This window comes from Pelodiscus sinensis, chromosome 30, assembly GCF_049634645.1.
Source record: "Pelodiscus sinensis isolate JC-2024 chromosome 30, ASM4963464v1, whole genome shotgun sequence".
Classification (NCBI taxonomy): Eukaryota; Metazoa; Chordata; order Testudines; family Trionychidae; genus Pelodiscus; species Pelodiscus sinensis.
The window spans coordinates 10,674,732-10,699,934 of NC_134740.1; the positions used below are offsets into that span (position 1 = coordinate 10,674,732).

A 25,203-nucleotide genomic window follows, 5' to 3' on the forward strand; every position below is an offset into this window, starting at 1 on the left:
AACCATATTTTAGTTTCATTTTCTTCATCCAAGCCTGATTCTCAGTAGGCCCTGGTCTACACTAGGACTTAATTTCGAAATAACCCTCCCTGAGGTCGAATCTGTAAGCAGAGAATCCACACTACCAAGCCCGTTATTCTGAAATAACAGTCTGCTTAATTAAAAATCTGTACTCCTGCTTTTCATCAGAAATAACACTAATTCTGAAATAGTTATTTCGAAATAGCAAGAGTGTGGACCCTATGGTGCCTCTATTTCAAAATAACGACTCCCCAGAGTAATTCAAACTTGACTAGGCAGGTTGGTTTAAGGTACGCAACACAAAAGTGTAGCTGGAGTTGGCTAACCTTAACGTGAGCCATGGCAGTGTCCACACAACAAGAGGCTGATGGAAGCATATGCTCTTGTTGGCGTCCCTTACTCCTCGCAGAACGAGGAGTACCAGATGCTGGCAGGGGCTGCCCTCAGTGTTTGATTTAGAAGGTCTACATTAGACCCACTAAATCAAATGCTAGAAGATCAACCTCCTGCAGGTCGATCTTAGCGCTAGTGTAGACATGCCCTAAGATGCTGTTGGAAACAACGGAAGGAACTGTAGATGAACTTCTAGATCACATGGGCTTTCTGGAACATGGAAAGAATTCTTCATGGGTGGTGATGCTTTAGAAGATGCCATGAATTTGACAGTAGGAAAAGGCAAGGTGGAAGATGTGTGGATAGGGAGGATAACGTTGGAAAAGGGGATAATCAAGTTCAACTAAGATAAATCTTTTTAATAAAATGGATTTTCACTAAAAATGCATATTCAGGCCTGTAGTTGTGGAGTTCACTTCAAATACAATGCAAAGCTTTATTTGGGCAAACAAATTATAAACTAATTTGTTTCTACTTGTTGATTTAAAATGGTCTTTCAATTTCAAATGAAGTCAGTAAAGTGAAAACAACTGCATCAAGGAAGGGAAGATGAGCCAAGTGCATGACAACCAAGTTTCATTTTATGTCAACTCAAAATGGTTTTTTTCATTCACTTTGTAATTTGGTGAAAAACTGGGGAGGTGTTTCTTTTTCGGTTACAATCAAACTGGCTATTTCTACAGCATTTTTGGTTCAGCTCCTGGGCTCAAACTTCTGGTATTTGCGTGGCTTGCAAGGCAGGAATTCCAAACCCAGAAGCAATTGGGAGGGAATTATAGTTAGAACTTCAGAGGTGAAGATCAATAGTTTCCTGGAGAATAGGAATCAAGGGAGGTTTTGAAGATGGGACATCACGGATGGGAAGAAACTCTATTAATGTATAAACAATGAGAAGTCCTGTGGCACCTTACAGACTAAGGGTATGTCTACACTACCCTCCTAGTTCAAACTAGGAGGGTAATGTAGGCATACCCTAACAGATTTATCGGAGCACAAGCTTTCATGGGCAAAGTTCCACTTCATCAGATGCATCTGACAAAGTGGGTCTTTGCCCATGAAAACTTATGCTATAAGGTGCCAAAGGACTTCTTGTTGTTTATGCAGATTCAGACTAACATGGCTACCTCTCTGATACTTGTCTCTATTAATTAGACATTGTTTGAAAAATGCTCATATTCTACTGAGTTAGGGATACCTATGACCACTTTTCCCTAATGTTCTTCTCTTGGTGATCCATCCGCCACCTCAAAACTAGTGCTGGGCTTAGCTTCCAAACTCTCTCTTGTATTTTTCAGCAACCTGGTTTGAGTTCACCCCCCATGAAGCTAGTTTTATTGGCTATGGAGCAAGTGTGCCCATAGAATTCTTTGGAAGTGAATACAAGGATGGGGAGCTAAAGAAGAAGAAAGAAGAGAAAAACATGAGTTACCTTCAAGGTGAGTGCTTGTGTCCCTGCTTCTTAATAGACGGAGAAAACTCAAGCTGGTTAGTTGAAAAAATATTTCAAGAAAACCATGAAATCTTGACATTCTGAAATGGGGTCATATTTTTCATGTATAATTGACCAATATGGACAATGTCCAGAACCCACCAGCTCTCAATCCATCTATATATCCCTCCTCATCCCTCCTTCCTTTCACTCATCTCTTCCAACACCCAGATGCCCTATATAATCATACCAAACTGTTCTCTAGATAGTGGAGATGCCCAAAAAACTTTTTTCCCATGTCATGAAAATGTTCAAGTTCTCAAAGGAAATGCTCCCATTTTTTTGCTAATTGGAAATAGAAATAAGACTAAAAAGTTCAGATCACTCAAAATATTTCATTTCAACAAGAACATAGAAACAGCCCCAGCGTATCAGAACAAAGGTCCATCTAGCCCCACCTCCAGTCCTCTCATAGTGACCATTTCAGAGGGAACAAATCACTGGATGATTGATCTTCCTGTTGTCCACACCCGGCTTCTGGAAATATGAGGCTAGGACAGCGTGTGGGTCTGCATTCCTGCCCTCTATGGCTAATGGGCATTGATGGACCTACCATCCATGGACTTATCTGCAGCTTTTTTGAATCTTATTATACTTTTGACCTTCACAACATTCCTCAACAACGAAATTCCATCAGTTGGTGCTATGTTGGGTGAGAAAGTACTTCCTTTGGTTGGTTTTAAACCTGCTGCCTATTAATGTCATTGAGAGACCCTTGGTTCTTGTATTACGTCAAGGAGTAAATAACACTTTTCACCCACCGCTCTTGGATCACTTTTCTGAGTGAGAAGGATGCTCATTCTGTGGATGGGGGAAAATGACACATGATGGGAAAGTGAGACCATGTCTACACTAAACAGAGGATTGACATTCTGGAAGTCGATCTTCCAGCATTTGATTTTGTGGGTCTGGTAAGGACCCTCTTAATCGAATGCTGAGGGAACCTCTATCAACTCTAGAATTCCTTGCAGTTGCAAGGAGTAAGAGAAGTCGATGGGAGAGTTTCTTCCAGGGTGTGTCTAGACTACATGCCTCCTTCGACGGAGGCATGTAGATTAGCCAGATCGGAAGAGGGAAATGAAGCCGCGATTAAAATAATCGCGGCTTCATTTAAATTTAAATGGCTGCCCCGATCTGCCGATCAGCTGTTTGTCGGCAGATCGGGGGAGTCTGGACGCGATGCCCCGACAAAGAAGCCTTTCTTCATCGACACAGGTAAGCCTCGTGAAACCAGGTTTACCTGTGTCGATGAAGAAAGGCTTCTTTGTCGGGGCATCGCGTCCAGACTCCCCCGATCTGCCGACAAACAGCTGATCGGCAGATCGGGGCAGCCATTTAAATTTAAATGAAGCCGCGATTATTTTAATCGCGGCTTCATTTCCCTCTTCCGATCTGGCTAATCTACATGCCTCCGTCGAAGGAGGCATGTAGTCTAGACACACCCCCATTGACCTCCCGCTGTGGGGATGCCCAAGAAAATCAGTGCAAGATATGTTGACTCCATCTATGCAAGTCACGTAGCTAGATTTGGGTATCTTCCATCAATTTTCTCTGCCAGTGTAGATCTAGCCTGAATTAAGTCACAGTTGAGAAGTCAGACTTTTCTGAAAAGAAAAGAAAAGAAAAGAAAAGAAAAGAAAAGAAAAGAAAAGAAAAGAAAAGAAAACCCCCTCAAAATAAAAATTTTCACTTCAAAAATAGTGAAAAACAAAACCTAGCTGGCTAAACCCTTTTGAACAATGAAAAAAAATCAGTTTTCAGCTAATAAATAAATACATACATACATACAATAAAAATTAAGAAATGTTTTCTAATAAGCAAGACTTTCAATGACAACAGACATTGTCCTTTGAAATTTTCATTTTGTCAAAACCCCAATTATCTGTTCAAAACTAACGTGCAAAAGAATAGCTCGACCAACCTGAAGGAGAACTTGTGTATGTCAACACTGTCAAATCCATTTATACGCTTTTACTTCTTATTTGCAGGTCTTTGGGGAAGTGCCCCAGGCAGCAAAACGGAAAATGAAAAAGTCATAAAAGGTTTGCTAGTTTGTGTCTTCCTAATACACGGGAACCAGAGTGGAGAAGTTTAGTGCAGGGTGGGACTCTCTCTTCTACGTAGCTTGAGTTGCGTACCTTAAGCCAACCTTTGAGGTCTAGTGTAGACCTGGTTTATGATTGCGCACCTGTGGGATTTAGTGTTTCATGTTCTTCAGACTTATTTATTCAATTTTCATTCATGGCATAGATTCTAATATAATAATGTAATATAATATATGGACATATACTTATCTCATAGCACTGGAAAGGACCTTGAGAGGTCATTGAGTCCAATCCCCCGCCCTCATGGCAGGACCAAGTACCATCCTTGTGTGTTAGACTGCGTGTTAGTTATCTCTTCATTTTCATTAGAGGAGATTGGAAAAGCCACAATTTTCTGAGAGGAAAAATGCACAACTGTTTTGTAGTTTCAGTGTAAAAAATCCACAGTTTGCTCCACTGTTCTCGCATCTTTTTATATCCTCCCACCACTGTCTTCAATGAATACAATTTTAAAAAAAGATGAGGAATAAAAAAAAGAGAAAATTGTAGTGAACATCTAAAAAAGAAAAGAAAAGAAAATTTTGGTTTCTCAAGAAGTATCATGTTTCATTGATTTTTAGTTTGTTCCTTTTTATAGTTTTTTCGTGATGATTTCAACTTTGATGAACCCACTTTTTCAAACAGGAAAAAAACTTGATCAAAATGTTTACATCTCCTCAAATTTTATGTATTTAAAAACCCTGAATTAATAAGCCAACCACTCACATGGCTCTAGATGATGGTTTGAGCCATGCGGACACAGAGGAAGTCATATATAAGCCACTCCCACTCTAAAGGTTGTTTCCTCTCTTTAGTTCAACCACAAATAAAGGTGACATAAATTTCTATAATGGTCCCAGGCACCTCTAGAGGGGGACACTGAGACATATTAAGTGAGTGTTCAAAATGGGCTGAAGGAAATAGTGACAAGGTAGAAATTTAATGACAAGAATGTTGGGGATCAGACCGAAATGGGAGGGCTCTAACTTCATCAATATACTTTGTCTCCATCCTGTCACCTACAGCACCTAAAGGACTGAATTATTGTCAAAGTATTGTGAAATGATTGGTTCTCCTAATTGTTGTTTTATTCCCTCCTTCTCCCCAGATATATTGTTTGGCTTCTTTAAGGGGAAAAAAGACTCAAGCTCACCGTTCGCGGCAGATCAAGGAAGTAAGTCTTTACAGGTCACGGCCACTCCAATAACACAGGTGGAAATATTGATCACATGTACCTAGGCGATAAGGCGAGAGCTATTGGGATCGTGCTGATGTCTGAAAAGGTCCATGGTCTACCTCAGTCCCTCAGGGAAAATCTTTTTTTTGAGGGGGGAAAAATGTGGGATGTGGATTGAAACACCAGAAATAAAAAATATGTCTCTACTATTATCTGAATTAAAAAAAGGATTGGTTTTATCAAAAACAAAATCAATTTACTGGAAAAAATCAGTTTCCATGTTCTATGGATCCCTCAAAAATTTGGAAAAATGAACCTCTCCCCCAACATGTCACTACTATGTACGAATTTTCATTGGGTTGAATGTTTCAGTGGAACAATATTTTCCATTAAATAAATGGATTTCCTCAAATTTCTACCAGTTTTATTCCTTGTGAAGCTTGAAACTATTGACTTGACCTTGGTCTTTGGCACATGAATGTTGAACCCAGGTTGGTGATATGATGACCCATGGCTCTGTGAAATGACTGATATTCCTTTTGGCATTTTCAGGTTGTCCGGAAGGACATGTTGAGGGGTTTCCAACACCTACCATGGAACCTGAGGATGGTTTGTAGATACGTGGAGCTGCCTGTTTCGTCCTGAGTCATTAGCCAATCAAGGGGCCCCCGGGCCTCCCATCCCCCTGCTCTGAACAGGGGGGTTCTGACTCCTGAAACCTCATCCTAAGCTCAGCTTGTCACACCTCTCAACCCCCTCTCTGAGCCCCCTGCCCTGACTCCTGCATCCCCCCCTATTTCCTCAGCCCCCCAAACCTTCCAATCCCTTGCCCAGAGCCCCACACACACCCAGCCCTCTTCTCAGACCCCTATGCCTGCCAGCCCTCTGCCCTGAGTCCCCTTCCTGTGCCTCCCAACCTCTGTCCTGACTCCTGCACTCCTACTCCCTTCCCTTAGCCCTCCACACCTCCCAGCCCTATGCTCCAAGTCCCCTAGCCTAATCTGCCACCCACTGCCCTGAGCCCCCCACATCTTCCAGCTCCCTCTACTGTGTCCTGCATCCCCAACTTTTCCCTTGCGACCCTCCCAAAATGAATTCCCTGCCCTAGACAGTGGTTTACTGTAGCATGTATATTATCATTTTAATTTCCACCCAAAACTAAATATTATTACAGTTGAGGGGCTAAGCAGTGTTGGGAATGTCTGCTAGTTCATCATAAAATGTCTCCCTTCCCCTCTCCCCCTCCGCCCAAACTGTTAATTGGCAAGTGTTCATTTTTATTAACAACCTACATTTAAAAATAGGAAAAAATAGTTTCAATATTGATGAAAAACCCGGTTTTGACCAATTTGCAATACGTCATTGTTTCAGTTGAAAATAACTTCTCATTGTGAAAATGAGCTTAATTCCTAACAAGGAAAAGGTTTCAAGTTCAAATTTTTGAAAAAAAGGACATCTCCATTTGTCTGAAATAAGTTTTAGGGTGAGGACTGTCAACTCCCAACGCCTCTTCCGATTTGGGCGAATTGAATCCATTTGAGACAGACAAATGTGGAAATCTCCGAAATTCTTGTGGAATGTGAAAACCATTTCGCACCCAGCCTGGTTTCTGGCTATCTTCTAATGAGCCCGAAGGATGTGTGGAGATATTTAATAAATTAAATTAATGGAGATTGCCTCTCTCCTAGAACTGGAAGGGACCTTGAAAGGTCATCGAGTCCTGTCCCCTGCCTTCACAGCAGGACCAAGTACCATCCCTGACAAATTTTTGCCTCAAATCCCTAAATGGCCTCCACAAGGATTGAGCTCACAACCCTGGGTTTAGCAGTCCAATGCTCATATTTACGAGCAGATTGGATATCAGGGATAATCTAGACAGTGCTTGGTCTTGCCGGGAGGACAGGAGACTGGACTTGAACTCTTGACGTCCCTTCCAGTTCTAGTATTCTGTGATTTCTATGACTTCACTTGGGGCTGAGCTATTGGCATGGAAGAGGCCAGTGATTGTCTTCAGATCAAAGATATGCTAGCCCTATCATATCAGATGATAGCCAGTCAAATATTTCAGTATTCTGATATATTCCTGGAAATTTGTAAATCTCTTTACAAAAGTACCATCTCTTCTAATTTTTACCCAAATTGGGCCAATTGTATTGTATTAGTTGTCCATTGCAATAAATACTTGCACTCGCATTCTCTAACAAATGATGGCCCAAGAAGAAACCATATTGTAAATCTAGATGTTTTTATTTATGGAATTCATTATGGTGCCAATAAAAAAAGTCTTCGAGGAGTTAGCTGTGTTAGTCTGTAACTTTAAAAACATTGAATAGTCCTTTGGTCTATATAGCAAGGCTAAAATCAAAATAAGCTATGCAACGTGAGCTATGCTAATTGTGTAACTTAAGTCGAAATAACGTATTTTGACTTTTGGCGCTGTCTACACAGCAGTTATTTCAAAATAGAGCACTCTTCTCCCGACTTCCCTTACTCCTCGTACAATGAGAGTTACAGGAGTTGGAGTAAGAAGCCTGTTATTTTGAATTTTATAGTGTCATGAGCAAAACCCACTTCTTTAAATGCGCTTGAGTGGAGGGAAAAAAAAGGAAAACCAAACCAAACCAAACCTAAACTATGGTGTTTATGTGATAAAATAGCTTTTTTAGTAAACATAATTACCATAAATTAGCATATATAACCCGCACTTGTGTATAACCCACACCCGTGCATAACCCACGTTTTTTGTTGAATGTGTAAAAAAAGTTTTAGATAACCTACGGACATGTATAACATGTATAACACAGGTTATATATGCTACTTTAAGGTAATTGTACATATCTGCTGCCAGCGGGGGGGAACATAGAGTACAGTACAGGTAAGCTGGCCGGCATGCAGGAGGGAAGACGCACTCACGCCCAGGCTCCACGCAACCGCAGCCAGGCGCAACCCAACCTCCTCCGGGAGGGGAGAACAGAGAGCGTAGTGCAGGCCAGTAAAAATAAACTTGTATACCCCGCGGACATGTATACCCAGCAGGGGTGGGCGGGCTTTGTAATAATGTGTATAACCTGCGGGTTATATACTCTAAAAGACGGTATTTTAAAAATTATGATATTTCTGTTTCCCATGATTTTTTTTATTTCTATCATAATATTTCTAAAACCAAAACTCTCCATGACCCAACATTGTAGCTGAAAAATATTTTTTTGAAGAAAACGTTTGATCATTCCTAGTGTGGATGTGGCCATATTACTAGACAACACAGAAGACAACCATAGGCGTAGAAAATTGTCTTTGATAGGGCTTAGGCCAGCATTTGCTAAATTGAAATATGGTGAACTAGCTTAGTTGACCTAAGTTTAGACCACCCTTGGAAGTTTGTGTTGTTTTCTGTGACTTTGTGACATGACCAGATGTTCTTATGATATTTCCAGATGACATGGAAGGCACATTTCAGGGTGAGCCAGAAGGATCTTCACCAGGTAGGTGTCTCTATTCCTGCACCAATTGTTCTCAATGCATTGAAACCAAGAAGTTAAAACCACATGAAATACTCATGCAAGAAGATTGGAATGTCATATTACTCTATTTTTGTTTAAATTGATGCAGAATCCTAGCACAAAGGAAACAAAAAACAGAGAAGGAAAAAGCAGACTTCTCTCTGAGGCAAAAGCCACCTTCCTCTAGGCTGGCTTTCTGCAGCATGACTGATGAAATAAATAGATCTCATGCCTCCCTTAGGGTATGTCTACACGGCACGCTTATTTCAAAATAAGCTATTCCTGAATAGTTATTCTGAAATAGCTTCTTTCAAAATTGAGAGTCTACACTGCAGGGAAGCCTCAAAATTAGTCTGAGACAGGCTCCCATAATGTAGACTCACCACCTCAATTTAGAGCCCCAGGGGGCCCTGGGAAGGGGCTATTTCAAAATAGCCACAGTGGAGCATCTACACAAGCCTTATTTCGAAATAGGTATTTTGGAAGAGGTGTTATTCCATCTGGAATGAAGTTTACAGATTTCAGAACAAGCCGTCCATTAGTATGAAATTATTTCAGAATAATGGAATGGCCGTGTAGACGTTTGCATTGTTATTGCGAAATAACACTAGCTATCTCGAAATAATGGTTCTGTGTAGACACACCCCACGAGCCCGGTAGCCTATAAACTTGATCAAGAAACACCTGCCAAGGTAAATTTAGTCCTGGCTTGGCTTCCCAGTAGATGCAGACTGTTAGAGGAGATCAAAGCAAACAAACATCGAGACTCCTGAAACGGAAATGAGAGCTTCATTTGCCAGAGCCAGAGGTCACTGTATTTCCTTTTTTCCAGATCCATCTGCCCCAGAAAGCTCTGACAAGCAGTCCAGGAATGTTCCTCAATCTGGTGAGTGTGATTTTCACAAGTTCTTTCCAAAGAGTTTTCCATGAGCACAAGTTGGCTGTAGTGAACCAAAGGTAAACCCTTCTTGTCCCATCAGCTTGCCTCTGTCCAGAAGAAACTCTAGTGAATATGGTTCACAGGGTATGTCTAGACTACACCTCTCTATCAACAAAGAGATGTAGATTAAGCACATCGAAATTGCTAATGAAGCAGGGATTTAAATATCCCGTGCTTCATTAGCATAAACATGGCTTCCACTTTTTTTCTGAAACTGTTTTTTTTTAAAAAAAGGCAGTCTAGACATGGATCTGTCGAAAATAAATCCTTTTCAACAGATCCTGTAAACCTCATTTTTTGAGGAATACGGGATCTGTCGAAAAAGGGTTTATTTTTGACAAATCCGCATCTAGACTGCCATTTTTTTTCAAAAAAACTCCATTTAAAAAAAATAGTGGTGGCCATATTTATGCTAATGAAGCACGGGATATTTAAATCCCTGCTTCATTAGCAATTTTAATGTGCTTGATTTGCATCCCTCTGTCGACCGAGGGATGTAATCTAGACGTAGCCCCAGTGACTAGAATTTTAAATGATTGTGTCAGAATTAGGTACCCACATCTCACTGAGTTTCAATGAGCCTAACTCCCTTAGGCGCCTTGGAAATTCAAGCAGTTGAGTGCAGTTGCATCACATTTGTCTGGAATGGAAGAGTTTGTGGTATCGTTGTGCTATTTCAGTCATGCCCCAAGTGCGATTTCTGTCACTGGATTCCATAATCCTGACTGAGTAGCGAAGAATGAAATTGAGGAGCACCGATAAGGAAGAAGAGAATTTTAAATTCTCTGTAATATGCAACAGGGCTGCAAAACAGAGCATCAAGGAAGGATCTTACTAATCAGAACCACAAGCAAAGGAAAGTCTGTTTAGTAGCTGAAATGTGGAAAGACTGGAGTGTAGTAGGGGTGGGATGGATTCTCTTGGTGTACCCCACACACCTAAGGTGCCTCTACCCAGCAGGGCTTACCTCGAAATAAGCGACGCAAATTGGTCTACAACAATTGCATAGCTTATTTCGAAATTGGGAGTGTATACATGGCACTTAATTTGAAAAAGAGCACTCTTCTTCTGACTTACCTTACTCCTTGTACAATGAAGGTTACAGGAGTCGGAGTAAACAATCTTCCAGCTTGACAGTATTTCAACATTATTTCAAAATAACTGCCTGCTGTGTAGAAGCAGACTAAGTTATTTCAAAATAACGTTGCCGTGTAGACGTACCCCCGGTGGGATTCACAGTCCCACAGAGTGGCACTTAGAACACTTACAGCAATAGATAAGAGCAAGAGAACTCTACAGCCTAAATCGAGAGCCAGCTGGCTTTATACAGCTCAGACTGTAGAGCAGTGTCTCTTAAACTTTTTAAGACCGAGGAACACCAAGCAATAATTTTTTTTTATGGGGAATACCAAGGTTTTTTTTTGTTTGTTTGGTTTTTTTGTTAAGCAAAAAAAAAAAAAAAGGAGGCTTGTCCCTTTAAGGGCAGCCATTCCCAAGGAAAAAGTTGTTGACCAGAAAAAAAAAAAAGCCCCCAGGGAAAAGTTGTTGAGTAAAAAAAAACCACAGGGAAAAATTGCAAAACAAACAAACAAACAAAAGGACAGGGAAAAGAAGTTGTTAAGAAAAAAAAACAGTTTGCCCTTTTAAGGGCAGCCATTTTGAACTCTGTTCTCTGACGCACACCTCCAATTGCTTTGTGGCACACTGGACCACACTTTAAGAACTGCTGTTCCGAAGGCTCCTATACTAAGCTCCAGAAGTCCCAGGTTCCAATCTGCATGGTGGTGGTTACACTTGCAGTAGAGAAATTCACAGAGAAGTGACGAGAGATGGTGGGCAGCCTGGGAAAAGGTCTTTAGCCCAAGCGTACATTTAGACAGGACACATTTTGGACGTATTGTAAAGAAGAAAGTGTCATCATATTGACATGGTCTGGTAAAGGAATCGAAGATACTATATATTAGATCTTACATTTCTACCACTTTTTTTTTCTTTCTCGTGATAACTTACAACCTTCAGGGAATATTAATTTGGCCTTAAACATCCTAGCCTGACCGTTCTGTCAAGGTGATTGTATTATGGTCAATAAGCACGTGTGGTGATGACTAACCCAAGTATATTTTTTTCAGAAACTAAGAAGAAATCAATTGCTGGAAACATTAAAAGCGGCATAGGTAAGTCATTTTCATCCCTATGCTCTGGGCTTCAATAGCCTCTTGTGAACTGCTTTCAAAAGGCCCAATCAGTGTCTTTGTAAGAAGAGGTGCAGGGCCAATGTATTTCTGAATGAAGCAAATCCATCTGCTCTTGCTCTCCCTGCCTCACAGATAATAATTCTCATGTCCTTTCTGTTGTGGTGTATCCCTACCTCTGTGTAGGGTTTTCCAACATGCCCTTTATGGATGCCTCTTGGTCTTCACCAATATCGATAAATATCATTTTGTAAGTGCATTTCAGCGAGGGCGTTGGGATTCCTCCTGCCTTCCAGATGTAGATGAGAGGCCCCCTGAGAGATAGGTGGTGGGGTTTTCAATAGGCATGAAAAGGAGGACAGAGAATAAGGCCAGTTGACTAGTGGTAGGACTTTACTCCTAAGTCACATAGCACCAGAGTCGTGAAGGTATTTAGGTGCCAAGTGGTATAGTCAAAACCCATGAGGCATCTTAAACCCAATTTTGTGTTGCCCAAACTGTTTAAAGAGACTCGGAATGGTTGTTTTGAGGGAGGGGCTTATTTTGAATGTGGACATTTTGGGTGTTTTTGTGAGCTGGTTCAGAATTACTATTCTGACTCTCTATGGGTATATCTACACTACCCCGCTAGTTCGAACTAGCGGGGTAATGTAGGCATACTGCAATTGCAAATGAAGCCCAGGATTTGAATTTCCCGGGCTTCATTTGCATAAGCGGGGTGCTGCCATTTTTAAATCCCCGCTCGTTCGAATCCCGTGCCGCGCGGCTACACGCGGCATGAACTAGGTAGTTCGAACTAGGCTTCCTAGTTCGAACTACCATTACTCCTCGTGGAATGAGGAGTAACGGTAGTTCGAACTAGGAAGCCTAGTTCGAACTACCTAGTTCGTGCCGCGCGGCTACACGCGGCACGGGGTTCGAACGAGCGGGGATTTAAAAATGGCGGCGCCCCGCTTATGCAAATGAAGCCCAGGATATTCAAATCCCGGGCTTCATTTGCAATTGCGGTATGCCTACATTACCCTCCTATTTCGAAATAGGAGGGTAGTGTAGACATACCCTAGTAGATTTAGGAGTCAGAATGAAAGAATTTGATTTTTTTACAGACAAGCCACAAACCTGAAAGGGACAAAATACAATGTTTCAACCCTTCACATGTTTTTCCCCATAAGAAAAACGATGTGTCCAATGTGACCTGAATTTGAGGCCATGAAAATTGCATTTCTCATGGTGAGGAAAAAACTTCTCTGCTGTAGAACGTTTGCCAAGCTGTGTTTCGGAGCCAACTTCTGCCTCTAAGTTAACACAGTTGATTTTTTGCACAGGTCAAGGGTCCTGTTTTCTAAGCCAGAAGCTTCCGTTTTAATCACTTCTCAGGAATTCCAGCAGGTGCAGAATGGGCTGGGTGGGATGATGAGCAAAATTTGCACCTGTTCTCATAATTACTAATAACAACGCAAGGTTCTGTTTTTCAGTTTGAACTAATTCCAGCATAGGAAACTCAATACTAGAAGGGGTTGAACATTTTCAGCTCCATCATTTTTTCTTCTGAAAAAATGCAGATTTGGGTCAGCAGCACAAATTTCAGGAATTTCTGCTGAATGTGCTCAACTGTTTACATCAGTGTTTCTCAACCTTTTTTGTTTAAACAACTTAATCATAGAAATTTGTGGGTGTAACCAGGACAAAAATAATAAAGTGCTGTAAAACTTACAAAACAAATTTATTTTTCTCCAAATTTCAGTTCTGTTGAAGTACTCCCCAGACTTCTCTCAAGTACCCAAAGGGTACCACTGGTTGAGCAACACTGGTTTACATGACAACAAAAGATAATCAAGGGGAAAAAAACCCAAAATATTCCATACTGAAATTTTCAAAGTGAAATATTTTGATATTTTTTGCTTTATTTTTTTTAGAAATGTGTTTCAATTTCACTTAGAAACCCCCTTTTCAAAACTCACGAAGAAAAGAAATATTTCCTTGTGTGTCAAACCAAACATTAAATCCTACAAAAAAGGAAGCCTTCAACTTCCTGAAAGGAGGTTCCAAAGAGGCTGGAGAGAGGCTGTTCTCAGTAGTGACAGATGGCAGAACAAGGAGCAATGGGCTCAAGTTGTGGTGGGAGAGGTCCAGGTTGGATATTAGGAAAAACTATTTCACTAGGAGGGTGGTGAAGCAGTGGAATGGGTTACCTAGGGAAGTAGTGGAGTCTCCATCCCTGGAGGTGTTTAAGTCTCGGCTTGACAAAGCCCTGGCCAGGTTGATTTAGTTGGGATTGGTCCTACCTAGAGCAGGGGGCTGGACTTGATGACCTTCTGAGGTCTCTTCCAGCTCTAGGGTTCTGTGATTCTATGATAAAGGGGAGGGGATTACATTTTCTGTTGGCTGAAAAATGTAAAAAAAAATTATTTGGGGATTTTTAAAATGAATTGTTTGTTCAGACACAATTAGTTGAGTAGCTCAAGTCAAGCAGATAAATGCACTGAGCCACATAACTCAAATGGTGGATGTCACAGACTCTCACGCCCCACCCACTCTTGGCCCTTGTATGGTCCCTGGGTGGAAGCACTTTCTCTGTGGCAGATCTTCTCGGGAGGGAGGGGGAGGGGGAGGGCACTCTTTCAAGTGTTAAGCCCCTCCGCCTCCTGGGACCTCACCTCTCTGACCCCCAGCAAAATGTGGGCCCCCTTTGAGAGTCCACGTACTCTGGACCCCCAGAGACTCCACTCAAAGAGCATGCCCGTTTCCTAGACCAGAGTGACTCTAAAGTACGTCTGCACTGCACACTTATTTCGAAACAACCTATTCCAGAATAATTATTCCGAAATAGCTTATTTCGAAATTGAGCATCTCCAGTGAAGGAAAACCTCAAAATGAGTCCAAGGCAGGCTCCCTTAATGTGGATGTGCTATCTCGACTTAGAGCCCCAGGAGGGACAGGGGAGGAATAACTTAGAATTGCCCTCGGCTATTTCGAAATAGTCGCAGTGGAGTGTGTACACACGCCGTATTTTGAAATAGCTATTTCAGAAGAGGCATAATTCCTCATAGGATGAGGTTTACAGATTTTGGAATAAGCCACCCGTTATTGGGAAATCGTTTTGAAATAATGGAATGGTGGTGTAGATGCTCGCATTGTTATCTCCAAATAACGGTGTGACGTAGATGCACCAGTGTGAAACTGACGGGTTTAGGGAGCAGCACACCCAGCCCAGTAGCTCCCAGGCCTGCAGGCCGCTGTCAGCCCAGCACATCTGAGTCTCCCTTCCATCCAGGTTCTCCTTAATGGCTCTTTCTGCTCAGTCCAGAAGCTCTCATCTTCCAGCCAAGCCTCTGATATTCCCTCCAGCAACTCCTCTCTTTTCCTTAGTCTTCCATCCCAGTAAACTGAGTCTTTCTCTTCTCCACCTCCCCTCTCGTCTCTCCTTTGTTCTCCCCCTGGTTGGAACTGGCTGGGCAGGTCACTGGGGTCCTCTCTCTCCACAGCCCGTTGTCCTCTCACTGGACAGAACTGGCCCTTTCATCCACGCTGGATCTGCCAGTCTCCTGCTCATTTATCACTTGGGTGTCCATTCTCCAGGCTGCTGGCCTGGTCCCAAGTTCTACTGCCATGTCTCTGGCCCAACAAACTCCCTCTCCCTTCACCTTGTTAAACCTGTAACCTGCAGGGAAACCAAGTCCGCATGCGAACCATTGAAACAACCATTCCAATCCCCCATGTTGTCACCATGGATGGTAGGAAGGGAGGTAGAACATCTGACACATCTCAAGCTGGACAAGAGCATGTGGCTCTTTACCCAAAGGAATCCATGACTCTGGGAATACATCAGTGTCTGTCTCAGTAAACAATGCCCTTTACTGTCCTCACAGCTTTGCAGGGTTTTTACTTCCCGGGTATGTCTACATTGCAGAGTTTTTCCAGAAAAACGTCCGTTGTAACGGGAAAACAATACTTAGTTCTTTTGACAGAAAGTCGGAAGAATGGAGAGGGTTTTCTGACGGTGTTAAACCTCATTCTACAAGCTTTTTCAGAAAAAGGCGTGTGTGGATGCGAAATTGTTTTTTTGAAAGAATAGGCCTTCAGGAAATAACACAGGTGCCCTGGCGGCCTCTCTGTCCACAGTAATCACAATTTAAATGCAAGATAGCGTCCAATCAATGTGACTGCTCTCTTTCAAAAAAACACATCACTTTTTCGTTCCGCTGTTGCTATGTGGATGCTCTCTTGTGAAGTAAGCTTTTCTGGAAGATCGCTTCTGGAAAAGCATCTTCCAAAAGAAGTCTGCAGTCCAGACGTAGCCTTAGATACAAGCGATACTATCATTTTCCACCACAGGTCTCTGTTTGCACTAGCACACCAGACATAAGAGGGCCTCCACTGATGTACAGAAGTTCCTGATTATATTTAAATATTTGGATCTGATCTCTGGAGTCTGTTCTGTGTCCTTTGATAGGCTCCGTGGTGGATTTCGCTAGAATGTGGCAGAAAACTACTCAGGGTCTCTTGACCTGGAAATGGGGAACGAATAACAACTTCCTTTACAAATGCTGTAAGTAAAACACCACTTCCTGACTCTGTGGGGTGGATGACTCCTTTACTTAGGGGCCTGATCCAACCTCAAATATATCACTCAAAAAACTATGGGAACAGATTGCCTTTCTACATCTTATTTTTATGGTGGGAAACAATCATGTTAAAAATGAGGACAGACTTCTTATTTGTACTATTTCAGTCTTTACTGGTAGCATGTTTAGGAGTTTTATAATTTTACATTTTCACTGCTGAATGATGCCAATAATTTTAAGAATTTTAATGGTGGGCTGGGGAAGGTGTGTCTATACTGTATAATTGGCACTAGGGTGCAGCAGAGGGTGGGGGGAAAGCCGGCTATACTGTATAATGGGCACTAGGGGGAAGCAGAGGGTGGGTGGGGAAGGGGCGGCTATACTGTATAATGGGCACTAGGGGGAAGCAGAGGGTGGGTGGGGAAGGGGCGGCTATACTGTATAATGGGCACTAGGGGGCAGCAGAGGGTGGGAGGGAAGGGGCGGCTATACTGTATAATGGGCACTAGGGGGCAGCAGAGGGTGGGTGGGGAAGGGGCGGCTATACTGTATAACGGGCACTAGGGGGCAGCAGAGGGTGGGCAGGGAAGGGGCGGCTACACTGTATAATGGGCACTGGGGGAAGCAGAGGGTGGGGGCGTGGAAGGGGCAGCTATACTGTATAATGGGCACTAGGGCAGCAGAGGGTGGGTGGGGAAGGGGTGGCTATACTGTATAACGGGCACTAGGGGGCAGCAGAGGGTGGGGGGAAGGGGCGGCTATACTGTATAATGGGCACTAGGGGGCAGCAGAGGGTGGGCGGGGAAGGGGCGGCTACACTGTATAATGGGCACTAGGGGGCAGCAGAGGGTGGGAGGGGAAGGGGCGGCTATACTGTATAATGGGCATTAGGGGAAGCAGAGGGTGGGGGTGAGGAAGGGGCGGCTATACTGTATAATGGGCACTAGGGCAGCAGAGGGTGGGTGGGGAAGGGGCAGCTATACTGTATAATGGGCACTAGGGGGCAGCAGAGGGTGGGTGAGGAAGGGGCAGCTATACTGTATAATGGGCACTAGGGGACAGCAGAGGGTGGGTGGGGAAGGGGCGGCTATACTGTATAATGGGCACTAGGGGACAGCAGAGGGTGGGTGGGGAAGGGGCGGCTATACTGTATAATGGGCACTAGGGGGCAGTAGAGGGTGGGTGGGGAAGGGGCGGCTATACTGTATAATGGGCACTAGGGGGCAGCAGAGGGTGGGGTGGGGAAGGGGCGGCTATACTGTATAATGGGCACTAGGGGGCAGCAGAGGGTGGGAGGGGAAGGGGCGGCTATACTGTATAATGGGCACTAGGAGGCAGCAGAGGGTGGGTGGAGAAGGAGTGTCTATACTGTATAATGGGCACTAGGGGGCAGCAGAGGGTGGATGGAGAAGGAGTGTCTATACTGTATAATGGGCACTGGGGGCAGCAGAGGGTGGGATGGAGAAGGAGTGTCTATACTGTATAATGGGCACTAGGAGGCAGCAGAGGGTGGGTGGAGAAGGAGTGTCTATACTGTATAATGGGCACTGGGGGCAGCAGAGGGTGGGATGGAGAAGGAGTGTCTATACTGTATAATGGGCACTGGGGGCAGCAGAGGGTGGGATGGAGAAGGAGTGTCTATACTGTATAATGGGCACTAGGAGGCAGCAGAGGGTGGGTGGAGAAGGAGTGTCTATACTGTATAATGGGCACTAGGAGGCAGCAGAGGGTGGGTGGAGAAGGAGTGTCTATACTGTATAATGGGCACTAGGAGGCAGCAGAGGGTGGGTGGAGAAGGAGTGTCTATACTGTATAATGGGCACTAGGGGGCAGCAGAGGGTGGGTGGAGAAGGAGTGTCTATACTGTATAATGGGCACTAGGAGGCAGCAGAGGGTGGGTGGAGAAGGAGTGTCTATACTGTATAATGGGCACTAGGGCAGCAGAGGGTGGATGGAGAAGGAGTGTCTATACTGTATAATGGGCACTAGGGCAGCAGAGGGTGGATGGAGAAGGAGTGTCTATACTGTATAATGGGCACTAGGGCAGCAGAGGGTGGATGGAGAAGGAGTGTCTATACTGTATAATGGGCACTAGGGCAGCAGAGGGTGGATGGAGAAGGAGTGTCTATACTGTATAATGGGCACTAGGGGGCAGCAGAGGGTGGGTGGGGAAGGAGTGTCTATACTGTATGATGGATACAGTTCATTTAGCAATCACCATGGTACTAAATAATAGTGCTTAGTCCTGTCCATATGCAACTGGACATTTGCCTCTTCTAATCCCTTAGTATTAAAACTCTGGTTTTGGCTCCTTTCCTTTAGCTGCTCTGGATGCCCCGGTGCTGACAAAGGAGAAAGTCGTCTCCTTGGTTGACGCGGGCATTGGCATCAACTGCGCATTCCCCCTGGTCCTCCGCCCACAAAGAAAAGTGAAACTGATCCTCTCCTTCGACTATGGCCCTTTTGAACCATTTATGGTAACTTCTGTCCCTGTTCCACATCCATTGCTCAACTCAGGAGTCAGGCCCATGGAAATACATTGCCACGGCCCCAAGAGAGGAGTCCAAAACCTGCTGTAGGACTGTTCAGTAGAACAAGTGCCACCATCCAAGGAGGAAGTTGGACACCACACTGAAGTCAATACCAAATTATGTGAGGTGTCCCAGGGTTGAATGGGTCTGAAGGAGATTTTCAACCACATGGTGCTGCAACCCCAGGGAGTTGGGCAGCAAATTCTCATGTATGTCTTAGAAAATCCTCCTCATCGTGACCACACCGAAGGAAATCTGTATTACACCTTATCTGAGCAATGAACCTTCAGTGCTTTTGAGTTTTGAGGTGATGAGCCCTGAGGTAAAGACTGGCCCATCAAGGAGCCAAGATGTGTGTGGTGATGTCTTCTCCTAGACCAACTAGTGTTGGTGGGAGAGACAAGCTTTGAGCTTACCAAGAGCTCTTCTTCATGTCCTGCTGAACAGAACAGAGCGATAGCTCTGGATTGCAATGAGTCTTCTGGTTTTGTGCTGGGGTCTTAGGGTCCGTGTGCCATATTTGATCCATGCTGTGGCTGTAGGCTAATATTTTTAAGGAAAATGTCATAAGTGCCCATCTGATATTGACTTTTCCAGGGAGGTGAATTCATGCTCCTATTAGCTTTCTTAAATCCCAGCCTTGGGGTCTCTCTGTAGACAGCCATAAACAATTTTCCAATTTTTAAGCAGAGGGTCTGGTTTCCACTGCCGGCTTTCTCCTAGGCTTTTCTCTTCTGCAGACTAAACAAACAAAATCCCTCAGCCTCTCCTTATACCTCATGTGCTCCAGCCCCCTAATCATTTTGTTCGCCCTCTGCTGAACCCTCTCCAATGCACCCACATCCTTTCTATAATGGGGGGCCCAGAACTGGACACAATACTCCAGATGGGGTGTCACCAGTGCCGAATAAAGGGGAATAATCACTTATCTGGATCTGCTGGCAATGCTCCTCCTAATGCACCCTAGTAAGCCATTAACCTTCTTGGCTACAAGGGTGCACTGTTTTCATTCACCTTCTCATCCACTGTAATCCCCAGGTCCTCTTCTGCAGAATTGCCACCTATCCATTCAGTCCCCAGCCTGTACCAATGCTTGGGATTCTTCCGTCCCAAGTGCAGGACTCCGCACTTGTCCTTGTTGAACCTCATCCAATTTCTTTTGGCCTAATCCTCTAATCTGTCCAGGTCACTCTGGACCCTATCCCTGACCACCAGCGTATCTACCTGTCCCCCTAGCTTAGTGTCATCTGCAGACTTGCTGAGGGTGCAATCCATCCCCTCCTCAAGGTCATTAATAAAGATGTTGAACAAAACCGTTCATAAAACTGATTCTTGGGGCACTCCGCTAGAAACCGACCGCCAAACTGTCATTGAGCTGTTGATCACTACCTGTTGGGCCCGACAGTCTAGCCAGCTTTCTATCCATCTTACAGTCCATTTATCCAATCCATATTCCTTTAACTTGCTGGCGAGAATATTGTGGGAGACCGTATCAAAAGCTTTGCTAAAGTCAAAGTATATGACATCCACTGACTTTCCCATGTCCACAGAGCCAGTTACTTCATCATAGAAGCTAATCAGATTGGTCAGACATGACTTGCCCTCACGAAGGGCATCCCTGTATTCCTCTCAGTGAGAGGAAGAAGGGATATTCCAAAAGAGGAATTGTTCTTAAATCTGGCCCCATTTAGATGGGCCAAATTTTGGAAAAGTCTCTTTTGGAAAAAAAGCAGGAAAAGATATGCAAATTGCAGTTTGCAATTTGCGTATCTTTTTCCTACTTTTCTCGGCAGTCTAGACAGAACCTGAGTCAATTAGTAGAGGCCTCAGAGAAAAAGTTTGATGTTTGTGTTCTGAGCAGTTCTTTAAATAAAATATTCATGGCTCCCTCACCTACAGGCAATCAAGCAAACAGCCAAATACTGTAAAGAAAACTGCATCCCATTTCCGGAAATAGACGAGAGTTTGCTGAAGGACCCAGACAACCCCTCTGACTGCTACATCTTCAGAGGAGAGGGCGCACCCACCGTCATGCACTTCCCACTTTTCAACAGAGTGAATTGCCCCGGTAACTTTCATGTCACGCCAACTTTCTTAAAGGCGCCTGACCTGTTTCTCGTTAGACTTGCATGGTGACTTAAATGCAGCTGAGTCTGGTTTGCGCAGGGGTAAGGTTGCAAAGGGATGAAGGGCTTGGGATAAAGTAGCAGATTGATCTAGTCTTTTCCCCGTTGCTAGAGAGCATCTAGGGTACATCTACATTGCAGGCTTATTCTGGAATAAGCTATTCTGGAAGAAATGCTCTGAAATAGCTTATTTTGAAATAGCATGTCTACACTACAGAGAAGCCTCAAAATTAGTCCACATTAGTCCCTCATGTGGACATACTAATTCGATTTAGAGCCCCAGGAAGCACTGGGGAGTAATTACTATAAATGGTCCTGGGAAGGTGCTATTTTGAAATAGCAGCAGTGGAGAACCACACTGCCGTTATTTCAAAATAGCTATTTCGGAAGAGGTGTTCTTCCTCCCCTTCTTACAATTTTAAAGTGAATCTCCAAAATACCCTTAAAAATGTCTGTGTGCTTTGAATACCATCAAGCTTTTGGCTTAAATAACATGCTTGGTGAGTTCCACCTGTTATTTATTTTTGCTATTATGATTTTTGTATTGGTCAATATTTAAATGACTTCCTCAGCTCAAAAATCAGGTATCTTGTTACTTGAACACCCGTCAAGACAGGGGCAAAATCTTCTCTGTGTTCCACAAGTGAAGTCAAAGGAAGAAATAGGAGCAGTCATTCTGAGTCACATCAAAGGTCCTTCTAGCCCAGTGTCTGCCAACAGTGGCCAATACCAGATGCCAAATTTATGTAAATTTCATCGACTAGAGTCAGAAAGGAGAGGGGCACATAACGAACGACTAATTCAGAGAAGAATGCAGAGAAAAGTTAGAGTTGGTCAACCTTTAACTTTCCTTCAGGTGTCCAGGCATGTACCCGACACCATCTCAGACTCATGTATGTTCTGCACAAATTCTGTTGCTTTTGAGCTTTGATCCACTCTGAATGCCAGGCACAGCTTTAGATTGGAATCCAGTAAGAACCTAGGGTCAATATTTTACAAAGAGTATCATGGAGTTAAGCACGCAAATGCTATTGTTTCCACTGAAACTTCAGGATAAGTTGCGTTCTAGGTTAATTTACCCCAGTACACATGACAGCAGAAGCTTCTTGTTTTTCACAAACATGTTGGCTGTGTCTACACTGGCCACTTATTCTGGAAAATCAGCCGCTTTTCCGGAATAACTTGCCATCTGTCTACACTGGCCCCTTGAATTTCCGGAAAAGCACTGACGATCTACTGTAAAATCATCAGTGCTTTTCCAGAAAAACTATGTTGTTCCCATTCGGGCAAAAGTCCTTTTCCAGAAAACGGTCCCGGAAAAGGGCCAGTGTAGACAGCACAGATTTCTTTTCCGCAAAAAAGCCCCGATCGCGAAAATGACGATTGGGGCTTTTTTGCGGAAAAGCGCGTCTACATTGGCACAGACGCTTTTCCGGAAAGAGTGCTTTTCCGGAAAAGCATCCTGCCAATGTAGACGTGCTTTTCCCGGAAATACTTATAATGGAAAACTGTTCCGTTTTAAGCATTTCCGGAAAAGGGTGCCAGTGTAGACGTAGCCCGAGAGTATGTGACAGTACAGAGTAAAGTAAGGAGACACAGAGCAAAAGAGGGAGGTGTAGGAAAAGGAGAAAACAGGAGAATGAATCTGATAGAATTAAAGGAAACTTGCTTAGCCCTGGTCTACACCTGTGCTTTATTTCAACATAACCCCCCTTAGGTCGAATGTATAAGTGGAGCGTCCATACCAGAAAGACCGTTATTTTGAAATAACAAGCTGCTTATTTCGAAATCTGCCCTCCTTCGAACTCCTTGGGGAATAATGCTAATTATAATTATTTGGAAATAGCATTGGTGTGGACGTTCTGGTGCAGCTATTTCAAAAAAACGTCTCCCCAGAGTAATTTGAATGGATTAGTCCCCCGTGCTTCTTGAGGCTCCAAGTGAAGGAAGCATGTCCACATTAACGGAGCTGGCTTCGGACTAATTTTGAGGCTTCCCCATGGTGTGGACACGCTAGTGTGATTTTGTAAAATCAGGAGTTATTAAGATGAATAATTTCCTAGTGTAGACATGCCCTCATGACTCTGGAGGCAACTTCATTTAACCGCTTTGAGAAGTGCAAAGTGCCCATTTCAGTGCCAGTGGGTGTTGACTCTGAACCCTACAGATGGCTGCTCACACAACTACATTAACTATGTCACTGCTGATCACCACAGACAAGACATTCAGATGCTTTGGGGTTGGGAGTAGAGCACTGGTGAAATCCCTTTGCCCATACATGAGCCTCACTTGATTCTTCTTGCAACATATCCCTCTCACAACTGCCTGCAAACACTAGAATGCAGTCATAATATTAGCACCAGTTGTTACTAACTCTATGTTGTTACTAACTCTAACATCCTCATCCTTACTTTGTTTTCACATCTTTTCACTCTTTGCTTTCAGCCTATGTGACCGAATGGAGAATTAGATTCACCCCCATTCGCTGTCTCTACCATATGGGAGACATCACCAAAGTCCTCCAGTCAGCCAGACTGAATGTGTCGAACAACAAAGACAAGATCCTACAAGAGATCAAACACCTTGTGGATCGCTCCAGCAAGAAGGCGATATCTTAAGACACCTCCATCTACATTCTATGTTAAAGCTACCCGTTGGATTCTGCAAACTACAGAGCTGTCTCTTGGCTTGAAAATATCATTATTTGTGGTCTGAAAATGTTAGTACTGGTTCCTGAGTTAGCCCTTTTTGACTTGACCACACCATAGATCAATCACTACAGTGCTTTTGCTCATTGGTCAAAGACAAATTCTCTCTTGGAGGAATCTTTGCTTGCCACTGTGAATTATTGCTAAATCTGCCTCCGCTCTGTGGGATGCCAAGTGTCTTGTGTTTCCAGCTGCACAAACAATGGTCAATCAATAAAGCCTTTAAAAAACACACTACTTGCCTCCATCCTAGAAATAGCTGGCAAAAATCCAAGCACAGAACACCTGGGGTAAAAGCCATTTCTCCTACCTCTTCTCTCGCTATTGGGCCTTTGATACATAGAGGATTTAGAAAAACAATAAACTAGGTTCATTGAAGTAGGAGGAACCATTTTTGTTCCAAAGGTGTGCGTGTGGGTTTTTTCCCATGAAAACATTATTGAAAATGCAGTGGAAATCATTATCGATAAAAAACTAGGTTGGATAAATGGAACAGCATGACACAAAAATACTTCAGCTGAAAAGCTGCTTAATCTATACTAATTTTCAGACTTTTTTTTAATTTTGGTTTTCCAGTAAAAAATCAAAAGCTTTTTTGGAAAGCTGACAATTTGTGTGGCGTTGTGTTTTAATTAAGATCCCAAATTTCCTTCAGAGAAAAGATTTCACAGAAAGTTTTTAACCAGCCCAAATCAAGTGGGAGATAAATTGGGATTTAGAATATTGGCAGCATCAAAGCTACCCAGCTGTTGATCTGCAAAGATCCCCAACTGCAGGCTATGAGGCACTAGGGGTGTGTCTAGACTACAGGGTTTTGTCGACAAAAGTGGACTTTTGTCGACAAAACTATACTTGCGTCCACACTGCCTTTGAGTTATGTCGACATAACATCAACAAAACTCAGCAGTTTTGTCGACGTATGTAAACCTCATTCTACGAGGAATAACGCCTTTTGTCGAAAGAGTTCTGTCAATAGAAGGCATTATTGCATCTACACTGTCCTTTGCGTCTACACTGTCCTTTGTTTTGTCGACAGAACTGGATGTAGTCTAGACGCTCTACGTCAACATAAGTTTTGTCAACAGATTCTGTCGACAAAACTTATGTCTACATAAGCCTGTAGTCTAGACATACCCTAGGTGTCGAGGTAGCTGAGTTGCTGTAGAGAAGTCCTTGCCAAAACTCTCGGCGAGATGTTCAGGATCAAACTGATCGCTAGGTATGGGGCCGGGAGAGAATGTTGGTCACCAAATTTGGGGCTGGTGAACTGGAATGGGTCACTTGAAAACTGCCCTGTTCCCTTCATTCCTATTGTCTGCTATCACAAGACAAAAGCGACGAGGAGTCCTGTGGCACCTTATAGACTAACTGAAGTGTCGGAGCATAAGCTTTCGTGGACAAAGACCCACTTCGTCAGATGCATGTCTGCACGAAGTGGGTCTTTGCCCACGAAAGCTTCTGCTCCTACACTTCAGTT

At 43.5% G+C, this 25,203-nt stretch overlaps 1 protein-coding gene across 6 annotated transcripts in view; it reads left to right on the forward strand.

The window, feature by feature from the left end:
- LOC102446945 (cytosolic phospholipase A2 gamma-like) overlaps positions 1-23,960 on the forward strand; it is a 34,836-nt gene extending 10,876 nt beyond the window's left edge. For all 6 annotated transcript variants that reach the window (XM_025187975.2, XM_075911994.1, XM_025187977.2 and 3 more), the window contains 11 exons: positions 1,710-1,850; positions 3,892-3,945; positions 5,096-5,161; positions 5,717-5,773; positions 8,599-8,646; positions 9,497-9,550; positions 11,734-11,778; positions 16,250-16,345; positions 18,684-18,838; positions 20,792-20,960; positions 23,464-23,960. In XM_025187975.2, the coding sequence (XP_025043760.2) occupies positions 1,710-1,850; positions 3,892-3,945; positions 5,096-5,161; positions 5,717-5,773; positions 8,599-8,646; positions 9,497-9,550; positions 11,734-11,778; positions 16,250-16,345; positions 18,684-18,838; positions 20,792-20,960; positions 23,464-23,636 (1,058 nt within the window). In that variant the 3' untranslated portion in view covers positions 23,637-23,960. The remainder of the gene's footprint in view (positions 1-1,709; positions 1,851-3,891; positions 3,946-5,095; positions 5,162-5,716; positions 5,774-8,598; positions 8,647-9,496; positions 9,551-11,733; positions 11,779-16,249; positions 16,346-18,683; positions 18,839-20,791; positions 20,961-23,463) is intronic.
- Positions 23,961-25,203: the final 1,243 nt, after the last annotated feature.